The 27620-nt window shown below is 53.8% G+C and overlaps 4 protein-coding genes across 16 annotated transcripts in view; 3 read left to right on the forward strand and 1 right to left on the reverse strand.

Moving 5' to 3' along the window:
* The window catches only part of Mroh1 (maestro heat like repeat family member 1), a 75445-nt gene extending 75201 nt beyond the window's left edge, over positions 1 to 244 (forward strand). For 7 of the 9 annotated variants that reach the window (XM_031347387.1, XM_031347399.1, XM_031347400.1 and 4 more), the window contains one exon: positions 41 to 244. In XM_031347387.1, coding sequence (XP_031203247.1) covers positions 41 to 126 — 86 coding nt within the window. In that variant the 3' untranslated portion in view covers positions 127 to 244. The remainder of the gene's footprint in view (positions 1 to 40) is intronic. The other 2 variants (XM_031347416.1, XM_031347424.1) reach the window with 1 other exon arrangement.
* Bop1 (BOP1 ribosomal biogenesis factor) lies at positions 205 to 24623 on the reverse strand. Its single transcript, XM_031347441.1, has 16 exons — positions 24437 to 24623; positions 22164 to 22334; positions 14235 to 14315; positions 3282 to 3436; positions 3092 to 3209; positions 2904 to 3005; positions 2614 to 2826; positions 2374 to 2535; positions 2217 to 2297; positions 2071 to 2140; positions 1849 to 1981; positions 1576 to 1756; positions 1216 to 1504; positions 1041 to 1125; positions 860 to 967; positions 205 to 787 (listed from the first exon to the last, which is right to left on the reverse strand). The coding sequence occupies exons 1-16, from the start codon at positions 24527 to 24529 to the stop codon at positions 634 to 636; spliced, it is 2196 nt and encodes a 731-aa protein (XP_031203301.1). The 5' UTR covers positions 24530 to 24623; the 3' UTR covers positions 205 to 633.
* On the forward strand, positions 4791 to 6825 carry Scx (scleraxis bHLH transcription factor). The gene is made up of 2 exons (XM_031347527.1): positions 4791 to 5539; positions 6450 to 6825. The coding sequence occupies exons 1-2, from the start codon at positions 4955 to 4957 to the stop codon at positions 6486 to 6488; spliced, it is 624 nt and encodes a 207-aa protein (XP_031203387.1). The 5' UTR covers positions 4791 to 4954; the 3' UTR covers positions 6489 to 6825.
* A 56-nt stretch (positions 24624 to 24679) lies between the features above and the next one.
* Hsf1 (heat shock transcription factor 1) overlaps positions 24680 to 27620 on the forward strand; it is a 21524-nt gene continuing 18583 nt past the window's right edge. For 3 of the 5 annotated variants that reach the window (XM_031347465.1, XM_031347472.1, XM_031347480.1), the window contains exon 1: positions 24685 to 25031. In XM_031347465.1, coding sequence (XP_031203325.1) covers positions 24915 to 25031 — 117 coding nt within the window. In that variant the 5' untranslated portion in view covers positions 24685 to 24914. Of the gene's footprint in view, positions 25032 to 27620 lie in introns of all 5 variants that reach the window. The other 2 variants (XM_031347489.1, XM_031347456.1) reach the window with 2 other exon arrangements.

Genomic DNA, 27620 nt, shown 5'->3' on the forward strand with positions numbered 1-27620 from the left:
GCCCAGGCATGTGCACAACTGGCCTGTTCCTTGCCCACAGCCCTGCAGCTCCTCCTGAAGGACCCAGTGCCTGGGGTACGGGAGAAAGCTGCCGAGACACTGGGCCGCCTGGTGAAGTTCGCCTGAGGCTGACTGTGCTCCTGCAAGACACACAGCTTGTCCTGCTTGGAGGACTCTCCCTCTGCTGCCAGACAGCCAAGATTGTGGTGCCCCAATTTATTGCCCAATAAAGCCAGTTACACTTCAGTGGGTGACAGTGTATCAATACTACCTTTCCTTCTGGCTTAAGCTATAGGTTCTGGGGTGCCATGTAAGGTGGAGGCTGTAATGTTGAGGCTATAAGGTCAAGGCTGGGCAGCAGCCAGAGGTTCCAATCAAGAAGGCAGAAACAATGGGATTCTATTAATGATTTTTTTTTTTTTTTTGCTTTTCGAGACAGGATTTCTCTGTGTAGCCCTAGCTGTCCTGGAACTCACTCTGTATTCCAGGCTGGCCTCGAACTCAGAAATCCGCCTGTCTCTGCCTCCCAAGTACTGGGATTAAAGGCGTGTGCCACCACCTCCCAGCTCTATTGATGATTCTGTGTGCAGGAACACCCCCCCTCTTCCAGGCCATTCATAGTAGTATGTCAGCTTAGCTGAAGAGTCGAATGGTGCCATCTGCCCCAGAGGAGAAGATCCACGGCTGTGTGGGGTGGAAGGCCACATCCAGAACACCCAGATCTCGGGTCAGGGTGTGTCCTTTAAGCACCTTGACGGGCACCAGCAATGGGTTCTGCAGCAGGTCACTGTGGAAGAGAGGGACTCAGGACCCAGTGGGATGGTCCCATGGGAAGGACTGGGGAAGGGCCAGCACTCACTTGTACACCATGCCATGGCAAACGATAACACTGCCGTCATCTGAGCCAGATGCGAAGAGCGGGTATCGGGGGTGGAAGGCCACAGCCCTCAAGGCCTTCTTGTGATGCCTGTGGACAAGTATGTTCACAGTGGGCTCCAGGTGAAGGAGCCCTTCCACCTACCTCACACAACCCACCTTACCTCAGCACTTTGTATGGCTTGGTGGAGAGATCCAGGTCAAACCATACCAGTTTGCTGTCATAGCTGCCACAGATGATGTTGTCACCTAGGGCCAGAAGCAGTGCCTATAATACTCACAAGATTGTACAGGGCTCAGTACCCTGGCCCTGACTTGGAGAATACATGTTCCCCTCACCTGCTGGATGTACAGCCATGCTAGACACCCACTTGCAATTGGGCATTAGCTTCTTGGTAAGCTCCTGGCGTAGCAGGTGGTAAATGCGGATGCTGCGCTGGGAGGCCACGAGCAGGAAGGGCCGGGTGGGATGGAAAGCCACACACTGCACCTGTCCGTGGCTGCGGCGGAATGGGCTCTGGCTGCGCCTCCTGCTCAGCTGGTGGATCAGCACTTGCGTGTGCCCTTGGCTGGACAGCACCACAGCCAGGTAGTCCCCTCGCCCATGCCAGGTCACCCGTGTCACTGGCTAGAGGAGAGCAAGGCTGGCTGGTTGTCTGACCAGGTCTTGCGCATTGCCCTCCCCATCCCATCACATACTTTGCTGTGGCAGACTCGTAGGCGCAGGCCCCTCTGGCGTTCCTCCTCTGAGACCTCTAGCCATCGGGCAGGCTGCAAAGCTGGCTCCTCAGGTGGAGTGAAGGCTTCCAGCAGCTGGTCTGTGCTGCCCACCAACAACCGGTCCCCCAGGGCTGGGTTCAGCAGCAACACTGCATCATCCCTACAGGCCAGGGCCAGACACACAAGCCCCTTCCTCAGCATAGTCCCCACTTGTCTGTGCCCCCTCCCAGCCCTCAAGGGTCCTGCACTCACATGGCTGCAGCTACCAGGCATATGGCAGGATTGGGGTTCCAGGCAATGCTCCGTACCACACCGCCAACAGGCACAGTCTTCATACAGCGGGCAGTGGCCACTTCCCAGAGCCTCAGTGTGCCATCGTCTGAACCTGGACATAGCAGGGAAGACCCTCAGCACCTGAGCTGCTTACCCAGGTTCCCGTCTCCGAGCTCAGGGCAGCTCCCACCCCAGGCCCACCTGAAGCTAGCCACTGGCCCCCTGGGGAGACACTGAGGCAACGAACAAGGTCGCTGTGGCCCCTGTAGACCTGCAGAAGAAGAAGAGTGAGAAGACAGACACGCAGACACCTGAGGGCATCTGCCCACCTCTGATTCCACACTTACAAGGGCCTGGCACACAGGGAAAGGCTGAAGGTCTCTTGGCCGAGGGAGCTTGGGGATGAGGTCTTCAGGATCCACATTCACCTGGGGCAAAAGAGCATTTAGCATTACCCTCCTCCTACACTTTCCCAGGACCCGTGTGGGGGGCTGCTTCACATACCCTCATCTTGCGTTGCCGTGGGCACAGATACAAATCAAGGCAGCGCTCAAAACGCTCCTGGATGAAGCGGCTATAAGCAGGCACTGTCCTCAGGCTGGGGAATTTCTGTGGCAAGAAGTTAAGCTTCCTCTCAATGGGCTCCTGCTGTAGCCATGCCAAGCGCTGGGGAGACAAGAGATATAGGTGAGAAGAGATCAGGAAACATGGCTGGGGCCCACACCCACCTCTGTGCAGGCCCACCTCCTCCTCAGTGGGCAGGTACTCGGGAGGTGGGTTGTAAGACTCGGCATGGCCAGGCAAGGCCAGCTTGGGTGCAGGCACATGCATCTTGTGGCGCCCCAACACAGCATTCGGATCCTCCTGGGCCCACAGGTCATAGAAGCTAGGGGTGGAGTCTTGGGGCCGTCGAGGCTTGATCCAACCCATCTTGATGGCGTGCACCATTCGAGACACCTGTACACAAAGCTAAGGTCAGGTGGCAGCATGGAAACCTTACAAAGTGTGCTGGAGGATGATGCTGGGGATCCCACCTTCTCCTTCTCAATTAGGGACGGGATGAAACTACGCTTGTCAGCTGGGCGGTTGGTCACAGGGTGGATCATGATGTCACCGCTGAAGAAGTCCACAGCTGGCTACAGAGACAGGCATAGATGTTAGGTTGCGGGGTGTGGGGTACATGTACTTCATTCAGACCCTAGGGCCAACTGTTGTTACCTACCTCATAAGGGTTGAAGCCCGAATCTCCAAATTGGCCTCTCTGAAGCCGATGTACCAGGGCAACCTGCTCATCAGTCAGCCGCAGATCACGCCCTGTCATCTTGTCTTGCACAGTGCGCCTAAGGGAAAGCCAGTCAGGGCCATACTCCAGGCTTGAGGAACCACGGGTCCTGACCCAAAGTCCAACTCACCAGAAATCTGGGTCATCCATTTTGTCCAGAAACTGGTCCAGCTCATCTCGTGTCCGCAGGGGCTTGTAGATACGTTTGCCATCCAGGTCATAACCCACATGTGGGAATTCATCGTACCATGCCAGGGGCACATTGCCCACAGTGTTCCGAATGTCCTGTAGCATAGTCACCACGTCAGCACCTGTCCCTACCATACTTGATCCTCTTCAAGCTACCCAAGGGCAGAAGAAACACTCCAGATCAGCCCCAAGTACCCAGAGGCCAAGTGACCCAAAATCTGCCCTAGCCTTGGCCCCAGGGTCTGACGTGGCATGGCAGGGGTGCTATACCCCCTTCCCCCAAGCCCTTGGAGGCGCCAGAGCTTTACCTTCACAGTTTCCACTGAAGTGATGCCAACCCTAGCCTCCCCCTCACTGGATTCCTTGGCCAAGGCTCTGGGCAGCCACAGGCAGGGATGACCTCATCGCCTATGGGCTCCCTCCCCTGGCAGGAGTCTTAGGTAGAAGTGGGTAGTTTATAAGGCAGGAACCATGGGAAGACCCCACCCCAACCACAGGGAGACAAACCTGTTTTGCTCGGCAGGTGGTCAAGGACCCCCTCCCAGCACCACTGATCTTCCCCCTCCCATTTCAGTGGGCAGAGCAGCCACATTCCTGGACACACATTCCTGGTTTCAGCCCCTGCCAGCCACCACCCTCACTCCTCCCAGCCTGGGGACTGCTGCCCAGGCGGCCACTTCCTGCAACAGTAGCCACAGGGAGGAGGGGCCCAGACATAACTAGCACAGCTGAGTGCCAGCAGCCCCTCAGCAAGACCCCTTGGGCCCTGTCCCACTGCACCTGTCCATACCAGCCCAGAAATGCCCTGTGCTCTTGCTGTGCGCTCTCCACCTAGAGGGCCACTTCCAAACTGGAGGGATGGAGGGATGGAGAGCTGCCGATCTTAGATCTTATCCACGTGTGCACTAGCTTTCAGAAGCACCACGAAGCATACGGCAAGGATGGGGGTGGGGCCCCCAAGCAGGATGGGTCAAAGGGGTAAGAATCTGGCACAAGGCACAGGCCATATAGTCAAGTCATGCCAATCACACACACCACTGGGCGCGCGTGCACGTGTGTATGTGTGTGTGTGTGTGTCCGCACACAGACACACACACACACACACACAGCCTGGCACAAAAGACTCAAGTGCACATGGAAGGAGAGTCAGACAGGGTGTGGCCAGGCACTCAGGGCCAGGGCAGCTGGGTGAACTTAGGCATGCCAGGAGAGAAAGGCTCTTGATTCTTGATTTATTCTCTTCTTCCCTGCAGAATGGGTGGGGTGGGCATCATGGTCTTGGGGCATTAGTAGCACCCCAGAAACTCTCCAACCAGAAAGATGCTCAGGACCCTCTAGGCAGAGCTATTAAAAGGGAAAAGGTGCACGGGCTCTGAGTAAACTCCTCCAGGCCAGAAAGGGAGGCGGAGGCCAGGCGCGGGGGGAGGAGCCGACTGCTATAAAGGCGCTGCTCGGCTGGCGGCCCCACTCCAGTCCGAACACATGTGCCCGCCTCGCCCGGCAGCCGCCACCGCGGGGCGCAGCGGAGACCCCTGGCCCGGCGGCCTGTGGGGACCAGAAGAGGCGGCATGAGCAGCGCACCGTGGAGCTGACGCCGCGCCCCCTGCCCGGCCCATGTCCTTCGCCATGCTGCGTTCGGCACCGCCGCCGGGTCGCTACCTGTACCCTGAGGTGAGCCCGCTGTCGGAGGATGAGGACCGCGGAAGCGAGAGCTCAGGCTCCGACGAAAAACCCTGCCGTGTGCACGCTGCGCGCTGCGGCCTCCAGGGCGCCCGGCGGCGGGCAGGAGGACGGAGGGCCGCGGGTAGCGGGCCAGGACCCGGGGGGCGGCCAGGCCGCGAGCCCCGGCAGCGGCACACGGCCAATGCGCGCGAGCGGGACCGCACCAACAGCGTGAACACGGCCTTCACCGCGCTGCGCACACTCATCCCCACCGAGCCAGCGGATCGCAAGCTTTCCAAGATTGAGACGCTGCGCCTGGCCTCCAGCTACATTTCTCACCTGGGCAACGTGCTGCTAGTGGGTGAGGCCTGCGGCGACGGGCAACCATGCCACTCGGGACCCGCTTTCTTCCACAGCGGTCGTGCGGGCAGCCCACTGCCACCGCCGCCGCCACCACCGCCACTGGCCAGAGACGGCGGCGAGAACACCCAGCCCAAACAGATCTGCACCTTCTGCCTCAGCAACCAGAGAAAGTTGGTGAGCAGGGCTGGGAGCACCGAGGGGCCCCAATGTACTCACCAGCCCACACCTGCCAGGCAGAGAGGTGCAGCATTCTGCCCCAGGCAGGGGCAGCATTCCCTAGCATCTACACCTGCCACCAAAGCTGCGCCCAAAGGAGGGAAGGGCACATAGGAGCCATACCTTGGGACACAGACTCCCATTGGCAGTGGTCATAGAGACCTGCAAATATAGGATCAAGAAGTAATGCTGAGAAGGGCCACCCAGAAGTTCTGGGAGGGAGGGCAGGCAGCAGGAGCCTGGCAGGGCTGAGGGGCCTGACTTTCAGGCTTTCCCTCCCATCAAGTTGAAAAGTGAAAGGAGGTGAATTCAAAAAGTAAGAAGTGTATCCACACGCTCCCATTCAAATGGGGAATAATGTGAAGCAGTGAGGCAATCAAAAGGACCCCCCCCAACTAGGCTAATGTGCCACTACCCCTCCACCCCTGCAGCCCACCTCCACCCCAAGGCTTACGGGCACCTGCTGCCTCTCCTCTGGTCTACTGAGACCTGCAGTAGATGGGCTAGGGGAGAAGGCTGAACTGAGAGATGCTGGCCAGCCATGATTTACTGCTCTGGCCGCACTTGGTGGCACCGGAAAAGCAGGGTGAGCAGGGAAAAAATACAACGGCTTTCCCCAATCCCCATTTCCTCTCCAGACAGCACGCGCAAGCTCCTGGGGCCTGAACATCTGGGAAATTTAATTTTACAGTTTCGCTGTGCAGCAGTATACTCCCCTCCCCAAAATGCACTGTGGGGGTGGCAGGAGCCCAGGATGGGGGTGCCCTAGCACAGGCAGTGTCCCAACAGGAAGCCAGGAAGGTTCTGGCAGTGCTGGGTGACACTAAGTCTCCACCCAGACCCTGACACACCCCCATCCCCTCTGCAGAGCAAAGACCGTGACAGAAAGACGGCGATTCGAAGTTAGAAGGAGGGTCCACAGCAGCCAAGAGGTGATGCCACTAGTGAATGTGGATGCCACTGAAGAGTCACGGAGAGCCCCACCTTGGACCTGATCTGAGCCAGGTCCCCAAGAGCACGCTCACCAGGCCAGACCTGCCCCAGCTATGAGCAGGGCCTATGAACAGAGAGATGGACAGGCGGGCGATGGCTTGACTCTAAGCAGCCGAACACTTACCCAGGCCCACTGGAACTTTCCATGCTGGCTCTCTACCTGGGCCAAGTGTTGGCATCTTGTGTCTTTAATATGATAATATAAAGTCTGGAAATTTTGTATAATTAAAAATGAAACAGTATCTTCCAAATTGAGGCAGACTATCCTCTTGAAAAGCTCTGAACTCACTATGACCCTAGCTCTCTCACCCCATCTTCCCAGAGTGAGGACAGGGTTAGTGTGTGGGGTGTGTGTGTCAGGGACAGGGGAGAGGTGCTGTGTGGTGAGTAAGATAGAGAGGGAGCAGAGGGACAGCAGCAAGCAGCGCAGCAGCCTTGCTTCCTCCTGAGGAGTAGGGTGAGGGGGACCAGATGGGGCCTTGGGCATGTGGATGTTTGGTTTTAACAGCAGTGTTCCATTGCAAATGGGTCTGGGGAGTAAGCAGTGCTGTCAGCCAGGTAAGCAACAGGCCTAGATGGGCCTGAGGACATCATCTGAGTAGCAGCTACCTAAATGTCCCCACTGGTCCCCACGTAGGCAGGCCCAGAGACACCCTGGGTCCACCGGCTGGCAGAGCTTCTGCCCTCCTGCCTCCAGCTGCACACTGGAAAGATTCCTAGCCATCCAACACTCTGTCCTACCCAACTCCCCCAAATATCCCACTGGCCTCTGAGGTTGATTCAGGCTCTCAGCAGGCTCTGTGCACAGCTGGCCGATCATTAAAACCCTGCAGGTGACAATTAGTTGAGTGGTACAACAGAGAAGAAAGGCCAGGCCTGACTTCTGGCTAGGTAGTGGGTGGAGAATGGCAGAGGGCACCAGGTGCTGGCACTGGCAGGCCTCCTGGTCCCTGGCTGGGGGGAGACCAGGTGTTGAGGCCTATGTGGTCATCCTCATAAGGCAGGGACAACAGGGCCCCTCCTCTGCACTGACGGGCTCCAGGGAATGTTGGTGCAGGAAACAAAGGTGTAATTTTGGAGGAAATTCTCAAAAGCAGGCCATTAAGGCAGGGGTAGGGGGCTGTGTCCAATCTGATAGAAATATAACGGGATAAAGAGTCACAGCGGCAGGTTTCGTTCAGAAAGAAATCCAACCCCAAATTTCCTCCCCTTAATCCTGTAGGAGCTCACAGCTGCTCAGAGGGAGGGAGAGAGGGCACACTCAGTCACTGCAGAGCTTCTGCAGCCCAGGAAGCCAGAACCTGGAGATGCAGCTGGGGCTGAGGGAGGCCACCTTCTTTTCTCATGCATTTCCCATGCAAGACTCTACCCAGCTTCCCTTCCAAGCTACAGGGACTCTGTGACAGATGCTGGGTTGAGTCCAGAGTCACAATGTGGCAGGGTATACCTGTATTAGGCAGATGGACACCAACCCCCACCCAAGGACCCTAGCTGGCCTCCCTACTCTGATGGACACAGGTCTCTTCCCCCTTACCTAGAGGCCTCACATTTCAAGACCTGGGTGCCAATCTCCCTCACAAACCCCAAAAGGACCAATGACTGAGTGGTACCTACTTCAGTGGTCAAATGACTGGACCAATGTCAGGAATAAACCAGAGGTCCACACACAGAGAAGGCTCAGAGAAAGTCCCCAAATATAGGTAGGTACGTTTCTCCATGTGCAGAGGCTGCCGGTCTGAGTGGCAAGCATGGCTGGGGGCTATGGGACCAGACAGAGGTCCAAACCATGGCCAGCTAGCTCCACTAGGCATCTTATGACTTAAATAAAGCCCAGAAGAGGAAAAAAGAGCCAATGAAGGGACTGGGGCAAAGCAGGGAAGGCAGGGAAGCCCGGGAGCTATGAAGCTTGAGCTTCAGTAAGACTGGTAGGCCAGAGTCAACCACACAAGAGCTGGAGGCTTGGGTGTCAAGAGGGGTCAGATGAAAGGGAACGGGCTGTAGGGCTGGAAGGCTCTCTAGAGGCCTGGATAGTTGGGGTGCGGCACGCGCCCGGCCAAGGCCTCCACTGCAGGCCCTGACTCCGAAAGCGGCTGCAGCTTGGCCAGCCTCAGTCCCGGGCAGGCAGCCCAGCCACTCCCTGAGCTGCACCGGTAGCAGTGGCTGAGGGCTTGGCCCGACAGCCAGCAGGAGGAGGGGAGAGGAGGAGAGGGGAGGGGAGGGGAGGGGCGGGAAGAACACTCCGTCACCCTCCACTGCTCCAGATTCAAACCAGACCGGGGGTGGCATGGTCCATTCCCATCCTGTGGCTCCACGTGAGTCTACAACAGCTTATGGCCAAAGAGTGGCAGGTGCTCTGTACCCACCACAGCCCCTGGCACCCTTCCCAGAGGGCAACTTTACCCTCTACCACACTGAGAAGCTGCAGGACAAAACCCAGGGGCACCCTTAGCGTGTGCCCCACAGAGGCAGCTGGGGTGGGGGGGCTGGCCCACACCATGGGCCAGCAGCCACCCTTTCGAGCTGAGCTGGGCTGGAAACATTCGGCTCAGCCTCAGCCTCAGCTGTCAGCTCCCTGTCCCCAGCCTGGGGAATGAGCCGCTGGCGGCACCACATGATTCATCACCAGGCCGCCTGCACCCCAGGCCAGCCGCCCCCGCCCTGCTCAGCACCTGCGGGCTGCCAGGAAACACATGTGACCTCTTTTGGTCAGGCCCAGCACTGAGACCCCAGGCCAGGCTGATGGAGGGCAGACAGACCTGAGGGCCATACTTTCCTGGGGGGCTACCCAGGCCCCTAGGAAAGGGGTATAGGATGAGGTTGGTAGGTCCACATCTATTCCTCCATCCTATCCCATCTCCTTCCCCCAACTCCCCCCACCGCACCGGACACAGTGTCGGCTGGGACTTTTCCGCTCTCGATGAGCCCCCTCCCCTCCCCCTCCCCAAAGTGGCTGCAGCTGTCAGGACCGCAGATTGGAACTGCAGGTACGGGGCTGGCCCGCTGCCCACCTCCCTCCCGTGTCTGTCTGCGAGAGAGGAAGCCAGCCCACCTCTGGAATCCTTCACTCTCTCCTCGTTCTGCCTCTCCCACCTGTCCCCGGGGAGCATGGGGTCAGCCGCCTCGCTCAGTCTCTCTCTTCCCCAGCCCCTCTCCGATTACAATGCGGGTAGTGTTCACTGTTGCTCAGCTCCCCCTGCACCAACCACCCTCTTGTCTCCGAGCTCATGGCCTTCCTGTGCTGCCACCTCCCCCTCGTGGGGTGTCTTATCTCTCCAAGTGTTCAGCACTAGCCAGCTGCCTTGGCCTCACATGCCACACTGACCCCAACACAAGGTTCCACATGGAACACTAGGCTCTGAAGCATACACTAGAGGCCCGTGGGACAGACCAGAGGGAGACAGTCTTTTCCTGTCCTGAGGCCAATCCAGCTGAGACCCAACAGGGGTTGACTAGGCAGCTACCACCTTTGAGTCTACCATCTCCTTACCAGACTGCTTCTGGTCCCATGCTCCCCTCTGCCAAGCTCTCCCTCCCTTGAGGGGCTGGCTTAGCCCACCCGAGCGAGCTGCTGCAGCTCCTTAGCAAGAGAACAGAGAGCCAGAGTCTTTGGGATGTGTGGAGGACACTGGGGAGAAAAATAGCTGCCCTAGCCTCAACTTCCTTGTCCCCATCCTGGGGCCACTCAGAATTAAATGGTGTTCTCCCTACTTCCGTAAGCAGGAGACCCCAGATGTTCCTGCACAGGTACTGAGCTGGGCACAGGCGTTATCAGTAGCTTCTCTCTAAAAGCTAAGGGTAAAGGTCTTTCTGAGTCTCACAGTCAGACTCAGTTGATGCTTTAAGTACGAGGTGGGTCCAGGGCACCACATATACAGGGCCGCTGAGTGCGAACCCTTCCCCTGAGAGGCAGTCCCAGCCCTGCATAGCCAGCCTCCTCAAAAGCTGCCTGTTTTGTGCCTCCAGTAGCTCAAGATAATCAGCATTCCCCGCCTTTCCAATATTGCCCTTACTGTGTTCCACAGACCTGCTCTATAGTTGTCCCCCAGTCCTAGCAAGAAGGTATGAATCTGAAGTAGCCCTACTTTACCTGCCAGCCACAGCCAGGACCAACTCTAACCCCGCAATAGACACATGACTTCCTCCACTTGCTCCTCCTCCAACTTTCCCAAGGCCCTTTCCCTGCCAGTTTGGGTACTCTGATGCAGTGTGGCTCTCAGAACCATAGGCCGAAGCCAAGAAACAGCACTAAGGTCTACCTGTAAACAGGAGTTACAGAGACATGCCCATCACACTCAGTAGTTACTAGTGAGTCCCTACATTGGGCAGCCCCAGTGGGATGGAGCTAGATCTGAGGGACTGGTCTGAATCTGGCCTCAGGCTCCATGTGGAGGCAGGCATAAGGGCTAGCCTCAAGTGGATGGCCGCCAGAGCAGTCTGCACAGACCCGGGTGCCTTCTACAAACAGCAGGGAGGGTCACTCACTCATGGAAACCTGAGCCCACAGGCTCCCCTGCCAGCAGTAACACAAGCAAGCATGGAGAGTGTAGAGTGCACACAGGGAGGCGGCCAGGACACTGCCGGCAGGCGGGGGTGGCCCCGGAGGAGCAGAGACCGCCAGCGCACTGGAGGCAGCTGCCGGTTCAGTAGCTGGGAGAAGCCATTAACTGCATTTGGCGAGAGAGCAGAGGGGGATCACAGGTTCTGGATGCAGACAGGCCAGGCCGTGTCCCCGTGGGATCCTGAGTTATAGATCGGCAAGGTTGTGGGGGTTGGGTGGAGGTGGAGGGGTTAAGACTGTAGCAAAGACCCCAGACTCAGCCCCCTCTTGGCCAGAGGTCATACAGAGGATGGTCGTAGGCCCATTGCCTTTGGGGATTAGAAGAATATGAGATCAGCTCTTCCCAGACTTTCCAGGCCAGAAATCATGGCTTCTCTGAAACCCTAATACTGACTACACTTCTTAAAGAACAGAGCTATGAGCCTGCTGAGCGGATGCATGGGCTTCTCTATCTGACCAGGCCTGCCCTTGGTTTCTCCCAGTTGCTTGACATACAGAGGAAGGGAAGATTGGCCACTCAGCCGCCCTTCTATCCCAGTCCACATCCCAGGGGTCCCAACTACTGGATGAGATCACGTCTATGAAGCCCCACTGCTGTAGGAAGGAGGTGAAGTGGCCATGTGGGGGTGGGGCAGCCACAGCACAGCTGCTTCTCAGTCGCCCCCCACCCCACTCCATCCCCACCATGCCTAGCAACTCATCTAGGGGGCTCTACCCCCACTCAGCTGAGCCCATGTCTGAATCTAGGGGAAGAGAGGGAGGAGCCAGAGTTCAATCAGAAAACAGTGCTCTGGGCTGCTTAGGTTAAGAGTTGCTGCTGCTGAGGGACTCTCAAAACACCGCACAGGCAAATGACAACAGGGCAAATGACGACAGGGCTCGGAAGCTCTCATGTTCCCAACCCAAGCCCTAGATTCAGATCCATGGTCGAGAGAAGAGGACAAGGTCATCATAGGGGCACTTCCACCTTCAAACAGCAACAACAGGGTACACAGGCGACTCCCTGTCCACAAGACTGCCATCTCTCTAGACTCCTGCTGAGGTCACTACCACCAGGACAGACTACATCAGCACCTTTCCAGTATACTTGTCCAGAACCCTGTAGGATATCTGGTGCTAATGATATGGCCTACACAGCTAGTTCTGCTAGGTGGCTCAGGATAGCCCAAAATCCGGAGGCTGGTATCACTGATCTCACCTAAGACACTTTCAGCTCTCCCTCCTAAGGCCCAAGTAGCTTGTGACCCTTTATAGGTGCTGAGCAACTAGGACACAGCTTCAGAAGAGTACAGGCCTTAAGTCTGTGGAGAACCCTGGACGCATTCCTGGAGACGGTCTGTTGTCTCAGGCTTCTCCATCAGGCAGCTTGAGGTGAGCTGAGCTCTTCTCTCCTGACCTGACCCTTAGTCAGGCACTGATGGCCATGCCCCACTCCCACACAGGCCCATCATCTCGGCTGCACCCACCTTGCTCTGAGAATAAGAAAGCTAATTGCAGCCCCTGGTGAGGAACAGGCCTCGAGCAGCCTCTGGGAAGAGATGCATATGTTCAGACTGGCCTGGCTCCTGAAAGCTGAGCTCTGTGGTCCCTTCCAGCTGCTGGTCAGCTCTAACTGCAGGAACTCTGCAGATGGGCATCTCTACTATTGCGGAACTGCCACCCATGTCACAATGATACGTGAGACTTATCCCATCACAGGAGAAAGGAAGGGGCTCTTATATCACACACAGCATGAGGCTGCCCAGCTTTCTCAAAGGGCCACTGGACAGGTCTAGCAGGGCATACCTCCCCGAGGGCAGGCAGGGTCTGGCAGACCTCTTTCAAGGCACTGACCAGCTCTGGAAGCCCCTCCCCCGACTCCTATTCTCCATATACAATCATCATTGATTTCTCAAAATACCAAGCATAAAAAAGTAGCCGACAGGATGTGGCTGCCGACAGCCAGGGCCCCTTGGGGGGGAGGGGAGACAGGCAGGGAGCCGTGCTGTGCGGCCCCCCTCGCCGGTGCGCCCGCTGCTCCGGCCAGGAAACCAATTTATTTTGTTTTGTCTCTGTTCTCTGAACACGCAGCAGAGACTGGATCGGGCTGTCGGCCAAGGCTCCTGTAGACACTGCCAAGAGAGCTTGAAGGTGGGGAGGAAGCCCAGCCAGAGAGGGGGCGCGTGTCTCCCCTAGGCCTCAGGGACAGCCCCTGACAGGCAAGCAGGAAGCGCTCCTGAGAAGAGGATCCATCCCTTTAGGCCCCACACCAAAGCCAAAAAGAGGCTCCTAGGCTCACATCCTGGGGTATACAGTGGTCACCACTCAGCCCTGGGAACAGGCCTCACCAGGGAGGAACAAGCTGCCAGGCTCACTGCCTCTGTGTGCATAGCTTTTGAGCTTCCAGACCCTGCTGGCGTTCTGGCTGCAGTCCATAGCCTCTCGATGCCTCCACTCCCTGAGGATCCAAGGGAACCCCAGCCTAGTGTGACACTCTCCTCTTTGCTATGCTATTCTCCATCCTAGATGGGACGGTCAGGAAGGTACCACAGTCACCACTGCCAGAGAACCGACAAAGCCAGCAAGAACAGGATATGCCAGTCCTGCCCTTGGTATCACTGTGGCCACCCCTCAGATACAGAACACAGGCTGACTCGGGTCAGCCCAGGCCCAACACCCTCAGTCAGCCTTGAGTGTCACCACAGCCTACACTACAGTGAAGGCTGTGGCCCCTTTATGCCCACAGACAGACAAGATACTGCTAAGCCATGTGCAGCTAAGCCATGCACAGCCTCTCATCTTCAACCTGGCAATGACACACATGTGCTGCTTCAGTCATCTATCTCAGACCCCCAGATTGTTCTCCCAGATGTGGGGGGAGAGCCTAGGCCAGGCCGCCTACTCAGGCTCAGCAGCCTCATGAGAACCTGGCTCCTCTGACAAACAGCAGGCCAGCCCCTGCACAATTCTACCCCAAGGCACCCCTGCACGAAGGCCCGCCCGATTCTACCCCCCAGGGCACTCCCAGTTTGAGGGGCAGCACCTACTCTAGGTTGCTTGAGGCACTAGCTTAGCCCTGGCAGGAAGGCCCTCATCTCACAGGAGATCAAGCCCAAGCCCTACCTCCTCATCAGAGCTGTCCTCCTCATACTCGTCTCTGGTCAGAGCACCTGCTTCCTCTGTCCTTGGGCAAGGAGAGGCAGCCTGCGGAGAGAAGGGGAGAGTTACTTCAGAGGTCCCTAGAATAGCCCTCTGATGATCAGGAGGCCCTATCCTACAGCCCAACCTCATTCCTCTGGTCAACTACATAGGGAGAACCACTCTCCCAACACTGGAACCTAGATCCAAAGACCACGTGACACACTGTGCCACCCCAAATCTCTGAGCAGCCCCACCTAGTCCAGGGCCTCAGCACAGAATAAAAGCTGTCCCAGATCTTAATGTACTTTAGGGCCTCAGGCCCTGTACCCTGTACCATGGAACCTATTGAGGGATGTTCCCTCAAGGGCGAACCAACCTTTGCTGTCTCGTAGCCCAGACAGTGGGTGACACTCAATGCCAGGCCAAAAAGGAAAAGGCTGCTAAAAGCAGTGGGAGGCAACCCAGCTGCGGGGCTGGCTACCACTCACCCACACCACCACACTAATGTTAAAACCAGCCGCAGTGGCCCAGGGCCAATGGTCCCACAAATGGTCCTACTGGGTCCAGATCTGGCAGAGGCTATGTTCAGACCTGCTCAGACCTACGGGCAAGGAGCACAAAGAAAAGGGCAAATGAGAAGTGCCGTGAGTGGGGTGATGACATAAGCCGTGGGCCTCTGTCATAAGGGCCACCTAGAACCACTAAGAACCACATTCAGAACAGACCCGCTGGCCAAGGGCCTAGAGATTCCCTGGACTCTCAAAATGCCCTGAGGTCCAGGCCTAGGCACCTTCCACACAAACCATAGCTGAACAATAGGCTGCCCTTGTCCCCTAGGTCAGAGTGGGTACCACTGAGGATTCACACTACAACCTGGAAAATAGATTCTCCCTTGACTGGGGAGGCGGATGGCTCAGACCAGATCGGGTTTATTGGCAGAACCAGAACTGATGGAGAAAACAGGCCCACCTCTCACCCCTGAGGGCAGTAAAGTGCTTGGAGCAGGAACCCTGGTGTGTGGGCGCCCCCGCCCACAGCCCCAGTCCCTGTTACCCAGGCAAGAGCCAAAGGCCTACTCTTCTCTGGCCTGTTTTTCCCTTCAGTGTAAAGAGGATGGAAGACTAAGTTTTTCTCCAGGCTTGGAACAAGGAAGGATTCAGTTTCTCTATCTCTCCCACTTCCTTGCTGTTTACCAAAAATGGGTTGCAAACCCCATCTTAGAAGAGGCCCCCACACTCAAGGCCCCAGCAGCACAACTGGCAGGCACATCTGACTCTGCCTGGGCTCAGCAGACCCCTGGGACAGTGGCATTACAATACCAAGCTCTAGGCAGCCACTGTTCCCAAGCAGGTGTCAGAGCCCTGACCTCAGGCAGAGCTCACAACACGCCAAATCTCCCAAATGTTCTCTACCAGGGACTATACCTACATGAATCACAGCAGCACTGCCTACAGGCCGTGATCGGAGGGAGTCCTGCAGGAAAGGAACTCAGCAGCCTGCATTGTGTATCCCCACTTTTCCAGTGCAGGACAATGAAGGGTATACCTGGGAAGCCAAATGCTGGTAGGCTTTTGACAAGAGTTGGGATCTCCAATGGTGAGGCAGGAATTCCCTCCACATGTATGCTAGCTATTTCCAGGCAACTGGGGTTCTAAGAACAGCAGCTTTATCTTGATTCAGCAGCTGCAGAGCAGTTGCTATCCACCAGAGGGCAGCACTGACACAGAGCAACAACCCAGGGACTATCTCCCCCGGGGGAAACGAATGCCCCTGTGGAGGGCAAACATCCACTACTGAACCAACTGGGAAAACACATTTCTTCACATTCTCTGTCCCCATTTTTGAGGCAAATATTGGTCTGTAGCCTAGGATTGTCTCAAAATATCCCCCAGATTGAGCCTCCTGAGTACTGGGGCTTACAGGAATACAATCCCACACAGCCAGCTAGCACCCCTTAAAAAGCGCATAGCCTAAGCCTAGCTCCAGAAGCCTTAGCCAGTTTGGGGAAATGGGCAGGTGCCTCTTGGAAGGGCCTGAGACGTCAGGCCTGAAATCCTCCCCAGGAGAGCAGCATGCAGCCTCACAGGACGGCATCACGGCCACCCAATGAGAGGCCAAGTGACTGGTAAGAGAGCAGGGTGTTAAGATGACAGAAGGGTCACAGAGGTTGGGAGGTATTAAAATGCCAGGGCTGGTGGCACACACCTTTGATCTCATCACTTGAGAGTCAGTAAGCTTGAGAGCTCTGAGTTCCAGGACAGCTGGGGCTACACAGTAAGAACCTGTCTCAAAAGGGTAAGGGGTGGACAGTAAGGTCTAGACAGTAAGGTCTATACAACTTGAGCAGAGGCAGAACAGGAGTAGAGGGGGCGTTATATAAGAAGCCACCCCAACAGAAGCCAGCAGGTGTGGTCAGGGCAGCTACAGTCCGAGACAGGTGCTGGGAGAGCCACACAACGAGGTACTCACCAGCTACTGCAGAGAAGGTGGGTAAGAGGCGCCCAGAAGGAGCCAGGAAAACACCAAAGGTGAAGAAGGAATAGGTAGGTACCCAGGGAAAGCCCCAAGAAAGGCAGCTCTTTTCTTCCTGCAGAGCCCGACGTCTGCAGGACAGGCTAGTCCAGGCTGAGAGTGTACTAAAAGGACCAAAGACGAGAGGCATGGGGTTTCTGTGAGCCTAGAATGGCATCCAAGTGAGCACGTTTCTTTTTTCTTTAATTTTTCTCTTTTTTACATTACTGTTTACTTATGGTATGTGTATGACACACATGTGTATGTAAGTACATGTGTGCCATGACTCACATGGAAAAGTGGACTCCTTGTAGGAGCTGGTTCTCCACCATGTGGGTTTTGGGAATCGAACTCAGGCCTTACACTGCCAGCAACAGAGTCTTCTCTGTCTTGTCTGGTCATACTCCACTGCTACCACCATGTATAGAACAAGGACATGTCACCTCTTCCAGGAAGCAGGCCAGGATCAGCCAAGTCAACCTCACATCCATTCCCTGTGGTACAGGAGAGCAGAGCTCTTCAACTATGTCATGCCCTGAAGCCAGTGCAAGGTATGGCCAAGACTACCTGTCTTCCTTCCCTTTCCCACATACATACATGCATACATACAGACATACATGCATGCATACCCACCCCCAAATCCCCAACACAGAAAAATCAAATCCAGCATGCTATTTGTAACACAAAAACTATGTATAAGGAGACTAAAGAACCCACCTGTCCAGCCAAGGCCTATGCTGGACAGCAACAGGATCCCAAGGCTCTCAACATCAGTGTCCAGGGTCAACCCAGAGAACCGTGGAGGGAACTTCCTGAGTGTGGCCCCAATGAGAAGAAGCTGACAAAAGGTACCTCACTCTAAAGACGACATGTCAGCAGAGACTGAAGAGGCCAGAGATTAACACAGAATAAAAAAGTGTTCTTGCCGGGCAGTGGTGGCACACACCTTTAATCCCAGCACTTGGGAGGCAGAGGCAGGCAGATTTCTGAGTTTGAGGCCAGCCTGGTCTACAGAGTGAGTTCCAGGACAGCCAGGGCTACACAGAGAAACCCTGTCTCAAAAAAACAAAACAAAAAAATAAATAAAAATAAAAAACAAAACAAAAAAAACTGTTCTTGCTTCTCAAAAGAAAAATAACTTACTAAAGCTGGATATGATGGCGCACACCAAAGCACTCGGAAGGCAGAGGCAGATGGATCTCTTGAGTTTGAAGCTAGCCTGGTCTACCTAGGACAGCCAGAGATACACAGAGAAACCCTGTCTTGAACAACCTACTCCCCGGCCCCCAAAAAGAAGAGTAACTCAGAAGTGCCTGAGGGAGGCTAGAGAGATGGTTCCATCAGAAAGCATGAGAACCTGAATTCCGATCTTAATGCCCATATAAAAATCTAAGCATGAACTAGGTAGACCTCTGTAAGTTCAAGCCCAGCCTGGTCTACTTAGTGAGTCCCAGGACAACCAGAGATACAAAGTGAGATCCTGTCTCAAAAATAAAAACAAAAACAAAACAAACAAAAGCTGAGCATGGTGGCGCATACCTACAATCGTAAGGCTGAGGAAGTGGGACGGGAAGATCCCTGGAGCTCCTTGGCCAGTTAGTGTTGTCAATGAGCTCCAGGTTCACTGAGAGCCTCTGCCTTAAAACAATAAGGTGAGGGTCTTAGGAGGCAGAGGTAGGGGGATCAGTGTGAGTTCCAGGCCAGTTAGGAAGACATAATGAGACCTTGCCTCCAGGAAAGGAAAAGGTAAGGCTGAAGGGACAGCTCAGCATGTAAGAGCACTTACTTATCTAACAGAGGGCACTAGTCCAGTTCCCAGTAGCAACCTCACGTAGGTCATAACTGCCTGCTGATTCCAGTTCCAGAGGATTGAATGCCCTCTGATCTCTATGGGCACAAGCATGAATATTGTGCACATAAATCCATGCAGGCACACACACATACACACATAAAAGCAAAAATAAGGCAAATACATGGAAAGATACCCAACATCAATCTCCAGCATGCAAGCGTGAGAGCACGAGCGCACACACACACACACACACACACACACTTAAAACAAAAGGGGTCTGGAGAGGTGGCTCAGTGGTTAAGAGCACTGGCTGCTCTTGCAAAGAACCCAGGTTAAATTCCCAGCATCCATGTGGCAGCTCACAACTGTAACTACAGTTCCAGGGGATCTGATGGTCTCACACAGACAAACATACAGGCAAAACATCAATGCACATAAGACAAAATTTTAAAACAAACAAACAAACAGAAGGGCCAAAGGATAGTGAGGTCTTGCCAAAGACCTTTGCCTCTGCCAAGCTCACCAACACTGGGGCCTGGCTGCACCACCATGAGCAGACATTGCATGTGGAGCTCTGTGAGGGGCTCGGGGCTGACAGAGAGGAGACAGGGCTAGCCCAGGGTTAACACAGCAGGTGACACTAGGTCAAGGTGCTTGTCAGGGAGGAAGCTGGGAGGAGAGTATTTCCACGTTGGCCAAGGCAACCGTAGACATTTTAAAACGTGACAAGGTCAGTGAGACAGCCCAACTGATAAAAATACTTGCTATGCAACCCTGACAGCCTAAGTCTGACCCCAAACCCCACAGTGGAAGAAGAGACTCCTAACTCCCACAAGATGTCCCCTGACCACACACGCTGTGGCACAAGCACACCTGTACTCACACATGTAATAACAACAAATAAAACATAACTAGAAATCTTTCTGCTCCTCTCTCCCCAGTCCAGAAGGCTGCCCTTCCTAACCCTGAAAGGGCTGTGACTGCTTTACCACGAGAACAAGGCAGCCCATGGGGACACTATGTGGCCCTGGAAACAGGCTTTCACAGCCCTGAACTGCCCATCTCAGGACCGTGACACAAGTGACAGTGCTCTGCATGTTCTCAGCAGGACTCAATATACAGCTTCCGAGAGCAGAATGCACCAGACCCTGTAGGATACACATCCTTCTGCCCCACAAGATGGCACTACAGAACAGGGACACAATGACCCTTTTTTACCCTGCCTCACCTCTGACTTCCATGTGATGACTGTTTGACAGTGTACAGCTCTGAGACAGGTAGGGGACACCTGCTCCCCCCTTCACACTCTATGAGAGAAGACAAGTATGGGAACAGGGAGGCAGGGTGAGGGCGGGGTTCAGGAAACTGAGAGAATTCCTGGATACCTCCTCCCTAGTCCCAGACACCCACTGCTCCAACGCCACACTCCACCAGATGGCGCTAACACCTGGTCCCCCAAACCCGCCAAGGTACTTCCAGTCACTAATCTCTGCTAGGCCCCAGAATAGACTATGACCCCAGCAAGGCATTCTTGCTACAGACAGCACTAGGTCAGAACTCAGAACTCTCCAGTTAATGCGAGGGCTATTACCTTTTCTTACATTCTTGCATGTCAAAGACAGAAATGGACCATTGAATATTAAGCAGTGAGAAAATGTGGTGGGGGTTGGGGGTGGAGGGAGATGACACACAGGTGGGACAACACACCATATATATATATATATATATATATATATATATATATATATATATACACCAACATAAATGGTTTTTTGGTTTTTTGTTTTTGTTTTTGTTTTTTGTTTTGAGACAGGGTTTTTATAGACCAGGCTGGCCTTGAACTCAGAAATCCTGCCTCTGCCTCCCAAGTGCTAGGATTAAAGGTGTGCACCACCATTGCCCAGCTATATAAATGTTTTAAAATTTGTTTTATTTTGTGTATGAATGTTTGCCTGCATGTATATCTGTGCACCACATACCTGTGTGGTCCTTGTGGGGGCTAGAAGGGGTCATTGGATCTAGAACTGGAGTTACAGAGGGTTGTAAGCTACCATTACAGGTATTGACAATCAAACCCAGGTGCTCTGGAAGAACAGAGTGTGTTCTGAACCACTGAGCCATCTCTCCAGTACACTCTCAAATAAACACTTTTTAAAAAGCAAAACCGCCAGTCATAGTGGCTCACGCCATTAATCCCAGCTCTTGAGAGGCAGAGACAGGTGGATCTCTTGAGTCCAAGGCCAGCCTGGTCTCCAGAGTGAGCTCCAAAGCTTCACAGTGAGATTCTGTCTCAAAAAAAAAAAAAAGCAAAATCAAGTATAGGGAGGCAGGGCAACAGACACTAATGGGAAGAAGTGGCCACACACTCACTCACAAATCTACTCAATACCAAATAAGAACAAGACAGCACCATCTGAGGTGTGGTGGAGCTCTTGCCTCCCTCGAAAGATGTCCTGGGATCAAATCCTTAGAACCCACAATAAGAACAAGGGAAGGGAGACAGAGAAAGGAGACAGAAGGAACAGGGAAAGAGGAGGGAGGGGGTATGAGGTCACTGGTGAGGCTGGCTCTGAGCTGAGAAAGAACCTGACTCAGTCAAATAAATGGACAGGAATCAAAGAAGACCCAGGATCAAGGCTGGACTCCACACGTACCTACCCACACACATGAACAATGACTCTACTCATACACCAGCCACACAAAAACAAAGCAAAGAAGAAACAAACAAGAAACCCACAAAATCATAAGCTTAGCAGGGCGGTGATGGTGCATGCCTTTAATCCTAGCACTTGGGAGGCAGGGGCAGTCAGATTTCTGAGTTCAAGGCCAGCCTGGTCTACAGAGTGAGTTCCAGGACAGCCAGAGCTATACAGAGAAACCCTGTCTCGAAAAATCAAAAAACAAAAACAAAAACAAAAACGCATGCTTAAAAAAGAGAATGGTAAGTCCCCAATCTTACAAACGCCATGGCCAACACTTCTACCATAACCAAGACGAACTAGGACTGGTTTCTTAGTTTCCAACCTGACAGCAGACATGATTAACCAAGGTCATGATTTCCAGAACGCCAGGGCCACTGAAGTGTAAACCATTACAAAGTAGTTTGCAAAAGCTTTAAATTGTCGCTGTATTTTAATCAAATTAAGCTTTTTTTTCTTTCTTTTTTTCAAACAAAGAGAAGAGTACAGCCTTCCCCATCAGTACAGAAAACAACTGCTCCATCAGGCAGCTACACTAGCCTCTAGTCACTCCTGCTTTTTCTGCTAAACAATCCTCCCTTGCAACCACGCACTGCTAGCTCCTCTAGCAGTGGCATCCCCATCTTGGGCTGTCTCTAGAAAAAACTCAGAAAATCTCTAGACCAGTGTCAGCCCATTGTCCCATAGAGGTGGCCTGAGGATTGTCTGACGGGCAAAGACATGAACACGTGGACATTCATAATTCTCAGGAAAGGCACAGACAACTGAGGTTACTAACTAGTACCCTGGAGGGAGAAAGGACCAGGTTCCAGAGGACAGTGTGAAGAGGACAGCTCCCAGGACAGGCACTTCCTCTTTCTGGCCATCCTCATGTGCAGGAGAGCCCATGGAGGCTCGTCTTTCACCCACCTGTGGCTCCTCAGAGGTCTCCTCTGCTCTATGGCTGTCTTCGTCACCACTGGCTCTGGCCACTCCTTCAGTGTCATCCTCACTCGTGTCACTGCCAGAATCCTCAAGGCCTGAAAACACACTCTCCTCGCTGTCAGAGAGACTGGAGTCAGGGTCGCTGAGGAGAGGGGGCTGCAAGGTATCACAGGGTTTAGTAACTGTCACAGGAAACAGGAAAGAGCAGTGCCTCTGGTCACACGCTCCCATCTGCACCAAAACCATCTACCTACTACCCAGCCTAGGCCCTCCTCTCCTGCCTCTGTTGACAGAACCTGAGCTCAGAGCAGACACACCAATCCCTGGTCTTGCACCAGAAGGACCTTTCAAGAACACACTGGCTTTGTGGAGCTCAGTGTCCACTCACCGGTGCCACCGATGCCAATTTTCCTCTACTGACACACTCTACATCCTATCCTGGCACCCCAGTGTCCTGAAACTGACACTAGCTTGGAATGGGGCCCCTGGGCCTGGGAGGATTAGAACTCCCTGAAAGCTTTGACCAGCTGCAGTAGACGCTTCTTTACCTTGAAGACTAGGACCAACCACTGATGGACAAGTTGGAAAGTCGAAGAGCTGCAAGCTAAACCTATGTGTTGGTTTGAAGGAGAAGGGCCCCCATACACGACTCATCTGTTTGAATGTTTGGTTCCCAGGTGGTGGACTGTTGAGGTAAAAATTAGGAGGTGCAGCTTTGTGGGAGGAGGTAGGTCACTGGGAGTGGGCTCTGAGGTCTCAAAAATCCACACCAGGCCCAGAATTCCCTCCCTCTTTCTCTCTCCCTGCTCATCAAGACGTAAGAAAAGCTCTTAATTGCTGCTCTAGCACAATACTCTCTGCCACGATGATCAAGGACAACCCTCTAAGAGCAAGCTTCCAAGTACACGCTTCCTTTGATAAGTTGCCTTGGTCTTGGTGTTTCATCCGGGCACTAGAAGAGTAACTAAGGCAAACGAACCATCTGCTGTCTTTTTTATTTTGGAACAGAGAGGATCCTCTGAGTACAGCCCTAGAGGCCATTTGATAACCAACACAATATGACATTCAAGCATTGTGAACAGGTTTCTATCTCTGACCCCCAAGAGTTGATCAAGAACTTGAACACTTGAGGAAGCATGTGACGACACCTAGAACTCACTCTGTAGACCAAGCTGCCCTTGAACTAACAGAGATCACCTGCCTCTGTCTTCTGAGTGTTGGGATTAAAGGTGGGTGCCACTGCCACTGGCTAATCCTTGTCTACCTGAGTGGCCTTCACTGCCAACTCTTCCAGTGTTCACCTGAGTTTCCACAGAAGTCATACTGCCATTCTCTTAGTATTGACATCTCTAAAACTACGTTAGCTGCATGTCATACTAACAAGCAGAAGTAATGCACATGGTTAGAGGCACAAACAACTGACTACTAAAGGCTTACTGCCTGGAACTACGTGTAGGAAAAAGCTTAAGGACATTTCTTTGCAAAACAAAGGGACAGCTTACATAGCGGTTCTCAACCTGTGGGTCACGCCCCCCTCTGGGACGAGCAACACTTTCAGAGACTATCCTGCGTATCAAATAATTACGATTCATAACAATAGCAAAATTGCAGTCATGAAGTAGTAGTGAAAATAATTTTGTGGTTGGGAAATCACCACAACATGAGGGACCATATTAAAAGGGCTGTAGCATTAGGAAAGTTGAGATCTTGGAGGATCCAATTAAGTGGAGTCGGCTGTAAGACATAGCTGTGCATGCCTTCTACCACCCAGATTTGATGAAGCCTATGTAGCAAGCCTACTTGAGCTCTGCCACATGGAGTAGCAACTGGTTGTCAAGATTCCATGACAACCAGTTCTGGATACCCTGGGTTCCATTCAGGCTTCTATAATCTCATGCCCTCTTTTGTTTCACAACACACTTGACATACTGGCCTGGTAGCACAGCACCGTGGGCAAATTTACAACCTTTTCCAGGACAGGAAGCACAGATGGAAGGTCCAGAGACTGTGGTCAGGGGACTCTTAAGAGTCTCTCCCTTAACACGGCTCAGGCCACACAACTACCCCTGGGTTCCAGCGACCCTCGGCGCAGGTAATGTTCTGCTGAGAGCTCCAAAATAACAGCCCAGACCGGGCGAGCTTCTTCCGGGCTCTAGGCGAACCACAAGACACTACACACTGCGCCACGGCCCGGCCTCCCTGGTCTTGCCACGTGCATTCATGGTTCCTAGAGATCCAATCCGCTACTTCGAAGTTACCTCTTGTATCAGCAGCTCCTGATCAGGTTCCAAACGTCGTTTCCCGGGCAGCGATCCCGGTGACATGTGGGGCTTACCACACACCCCCGCCATGCTGCGCCGCGCCGGCTACCGTTTTACTGCCGCTTCCGGCAGCGGGAGCGCCTCGTGTGCCCTCAGCCAGGCCCCGCCCAACCAGGCTCTGATTGGTGAGCAGCCCGGGTGAAGCCATCTTGCGCAGGCGTACAGTGCGGCGGGCCACCCAAGGGCGGGGCCCGTGAATTCGTCAGGGACGATCCCGGCGCCTGCGCACAGAGGATACAGGTCCGGCCTTTGCGAGAGCGCGCCGGTCGCAAGATGGCTGCGGCCATGCGAGGCCTTGCTGTATGTGCGCAGCGGGCGGCGGAGCAGCCGGGACAGCAGGGGCAGCGACGACACTAGCTCAGCCTTCAGCCATTCTGTTAGAACGCCACCCCAGCCTTTGCCTTCTTCGTCCGAGATGGATCTGACCGTGGGCCCCGGTGCAGCGGGGCCCAGCAACGTCCCGGCCTTCCTAACCAAGCTGTGGACCCTCGTGAGCGACCCGGACACAGACGCGCTCATCTGCTGGAGCCCGGTAGGAGCTGGCATGGGCCGGAGTGGCCTTCAAGGGAGGTTTCTGTTGGGGGAGGGGAAGCGGCCTGCGAGTAGTGGGGTTTACCCGGGTTCAGCCATCCTGGCATCCTAGAGGGAGAAAGCCGCTGTCTGGGGAGGAAGTGCGCCCCGCCCCCAGAGCCACTCCTGGCGTGTAGGCCGAGACCCAAAATCCCACATTTCTCTGGAACGATAAGGACAGGGCTTCCAGTTCAGGGTCTTTGCTCACAGAGAAATAGTTCCCAGAGTCCGTCTGCTTTTCTGCTTTCAGGCAATCATTCAGAGTAAGTGGAAGGCCTAACGAATGCATGGAAGAAGAGCGAGAGTGTGAGGATGGGGAGCCTAAATTCATCCCTGATAGTCCCTAGACGCCAGAGCAGTTTTGCCCGGCCCTCAAAGGGCGGTGTCGAACCCTATTCTGTTGCCTGGCAGCGGACTGTGTACACCGCAGACCCTGCTGGACCTGCATCTCTGCCTTGCTTGCAGGGGTGGTTCCGTGTTTGTGTCAAGTTGGAAAGTAGAATCTGCTGTTCCCATCTGGGTGCGGAGGGCCAGAGCGCAGGGCTAGCAAATGGTGATGGTCTGAAGACAGGCCATCCTGAGCCAGAGGGAGCCTTTGGAGGGATGGAGGCGCCTAGATGCCACCAACTTGACCTCCTGCAAGCCAAATCTGGCGGCCTCTCCGACTCTGCTGAGCACTGCCCCCTCACACTAGTTTCTTAAACTGGCAAGAATGGAGAAAAGCCTAGGTGGCAGGTAGAGGCTAAGGCTTCTCTGCCTCTCAGTTACCTGTTTGTTTAAACTCTGCTTTGCCTAAAGAGTGCTTGGGGATAAAGAGGAGACTGGAAAGCGCAGTATTTCACTTTTCACTAGACGCTCTTTGTGATTATCCCATGGGCTATCTGTGGGCCGTTCTCTCACTATAGTCCCAGAAAGGAGCAGCGTGTTTTCCTGAATGCCGTCTTCAGTTCACAACCTCTCCTGGATTTCATACACCTGGGTAGAGAATATGACATTTCATTTCTATCTTTCCCCAACTTTCCTCCTCTGTTTCTTTGACTGAAAGGGGGCTTTCTTCCCTAGATCCCATAGGAATACCAGATATCCTCTGGAATAGTTTGAGCTTAGTCCTGTTAGGAAGGTCCATCGTGTCTGGTAATGTGCTGGCTGTTTCTGCTTATAGATTAGTACAAATGTGGGTGAGGCGTCAGTGAGCACTCCTCCAGGACAGGATGTTCAGCAGAGCTTCTTGGATCTGGCTGTCTGGCCCACAGATAGGAAATAACGCTCCTGACCCATGTCCTGTGGGGCACTTGGTAGCCTCTTAACAGCATTCCCTGCAGGCCCACTGACCAGGAGGTTTGGGTCCACATTCTTATTCTGAGTGACTCCCGGATAGAAATTTTCTTACTCTTCTCAGACATATACTCCTCCTTGAAGGAACAGGGGGGCCTGTCCCCAAAAATCTTTCACTGAGCTTTACTAGGTCCAGCTTCTCATTCCTACCACATGGAGACAAAATGGATCACTACCTTTCTCCAGTTCTGTGGTATTCCATTCCCCATCGCTGGCCCTCCTTCAGTTACAGGTGCTCCACAAGAACAAGGACCTCAGGAGATCCAGGGGTTTCCTCAGACAGATCCTGGGGGACGGCACATCCTTGACCAGATTTAGGATCCCAATAAGATCCATGCAAGCATGTGAACATGGATGTGGATGGTCCTTTCTCAGTAGGCTTCTCTTTACTTTGTACCAAAGGTGCCTCCAGATCCAGTGCCCAGAGATGCAACAAGTAGGTCAGAACACTTGGGTAAACAGTTAATCCATAGGGTCATTTCTCAATCCTGGCTTTCTCTCCTTCGCGCTGTGGTTCCTGTGTTCCCTTGGTAAGACTCTTGCTAGGATTGTTGGAGAACCACCTCCATGCGTTTTGAAATGGGGAATGAAGTCCAAATGAAAAAGCAAAAGCTTAGGACTTGTATCTAGCTTTATCCCAATTTTTTAAGATCATTTTGTCCTGCCTGTTTTAGAAACATTCAAAAGAAACATGAGGAATAGGTTTGTCTGACTCAAGAATACAGATGGTGGTAGTTTGTGTTTGTTTGTTTTTTAATTTTCTTCTAGTTTTTAGAAGGTGAATGGGCGTGTGTGTGTGTGTGTGTGTGTGTGTGTGTGTGTGTGTGTGTGTGTGTGTGTAAGGTCCAGAGAGGGGCATCCAATGTCCTCTCTATCCCTCTGCCCTATTCCCTTAAAACAGTGTCTCTCACTGAACCTGGAACTTGCCTCTTATCAGCAAACCCCAACAATCCTTTCTACTCCACCCAGTGCTGGGCTTACAGACTCGCACAGCCACATCCAGCTTTGCGTGGATACTAGGAAATCCAAATTCAGACTCTCATGCTTGTGCAGAGCTCTCTTTCCTACTTAATCATCTCTCCATCTCCTGAACACGTTTTTTAACCTACTGACCAACCCATGCATTGTTGTCCTACGAGGTCTAAAGAGATGGAGCCTGGGTCTAAAGGGATGGAGCCTAGGTCTAAAGGGATGGAGCCTGGGTCTAAAGGGATGG

This window comes from Mastomys coucha, unplaced genomic scaffold, assembly GCF_008632895.1.
Source record: "Mastomys coucha isolate ucsf_1 unplaced genomic scaffold, UCSF_Mcou_1 pScaffold11, whole genome shotgun sequence".
Taxonomy (NCBI): Eukaryota; Metazoa; Chordata; class Mammalia; order Rodentia; family Muridae; genus Mastomys; species Mastomys coucha.

Bases quoted from the DNA above. Each gene is read 5' to 3' on its own strand.
- Scx (XM_031347527.1), top strand. From the start codon at position 4,955: ATGTCCTTCGCCATGCTGCGTTCGGCACCGCCGCCGGGTCGCTACCTG. The intron at 5,540-6,449 runs GTGAGCAGGGCT...TCCCCTCTGCAG, and splicing joins TCAGCAACCAGAGAAAGTTG to AGCAAAGACCGTGACAGAAA.
- Bop1 (XM_031347441.1), bottom strand. From the start codon at position 24,529: ATGGCGGGGGTGTGTGGTAAGCCCCACATGTCACCGGGATCGCTGCCC. The intron at 1,757-1,848 runs GTGAGTGCAGGA...CCTGGCCTGTAG, and splicing joins TGCCTGGTAGCTGCAGCCAT to GGATGATGCAGTGTTGCTGC. The intron at 788-859 runs GTGAGTGCTGGC...TCTCTTCCACAG, and splicing joins TGCCATGGCATGGTGTACAA to TGACCTGCTGCAGAACCCAT.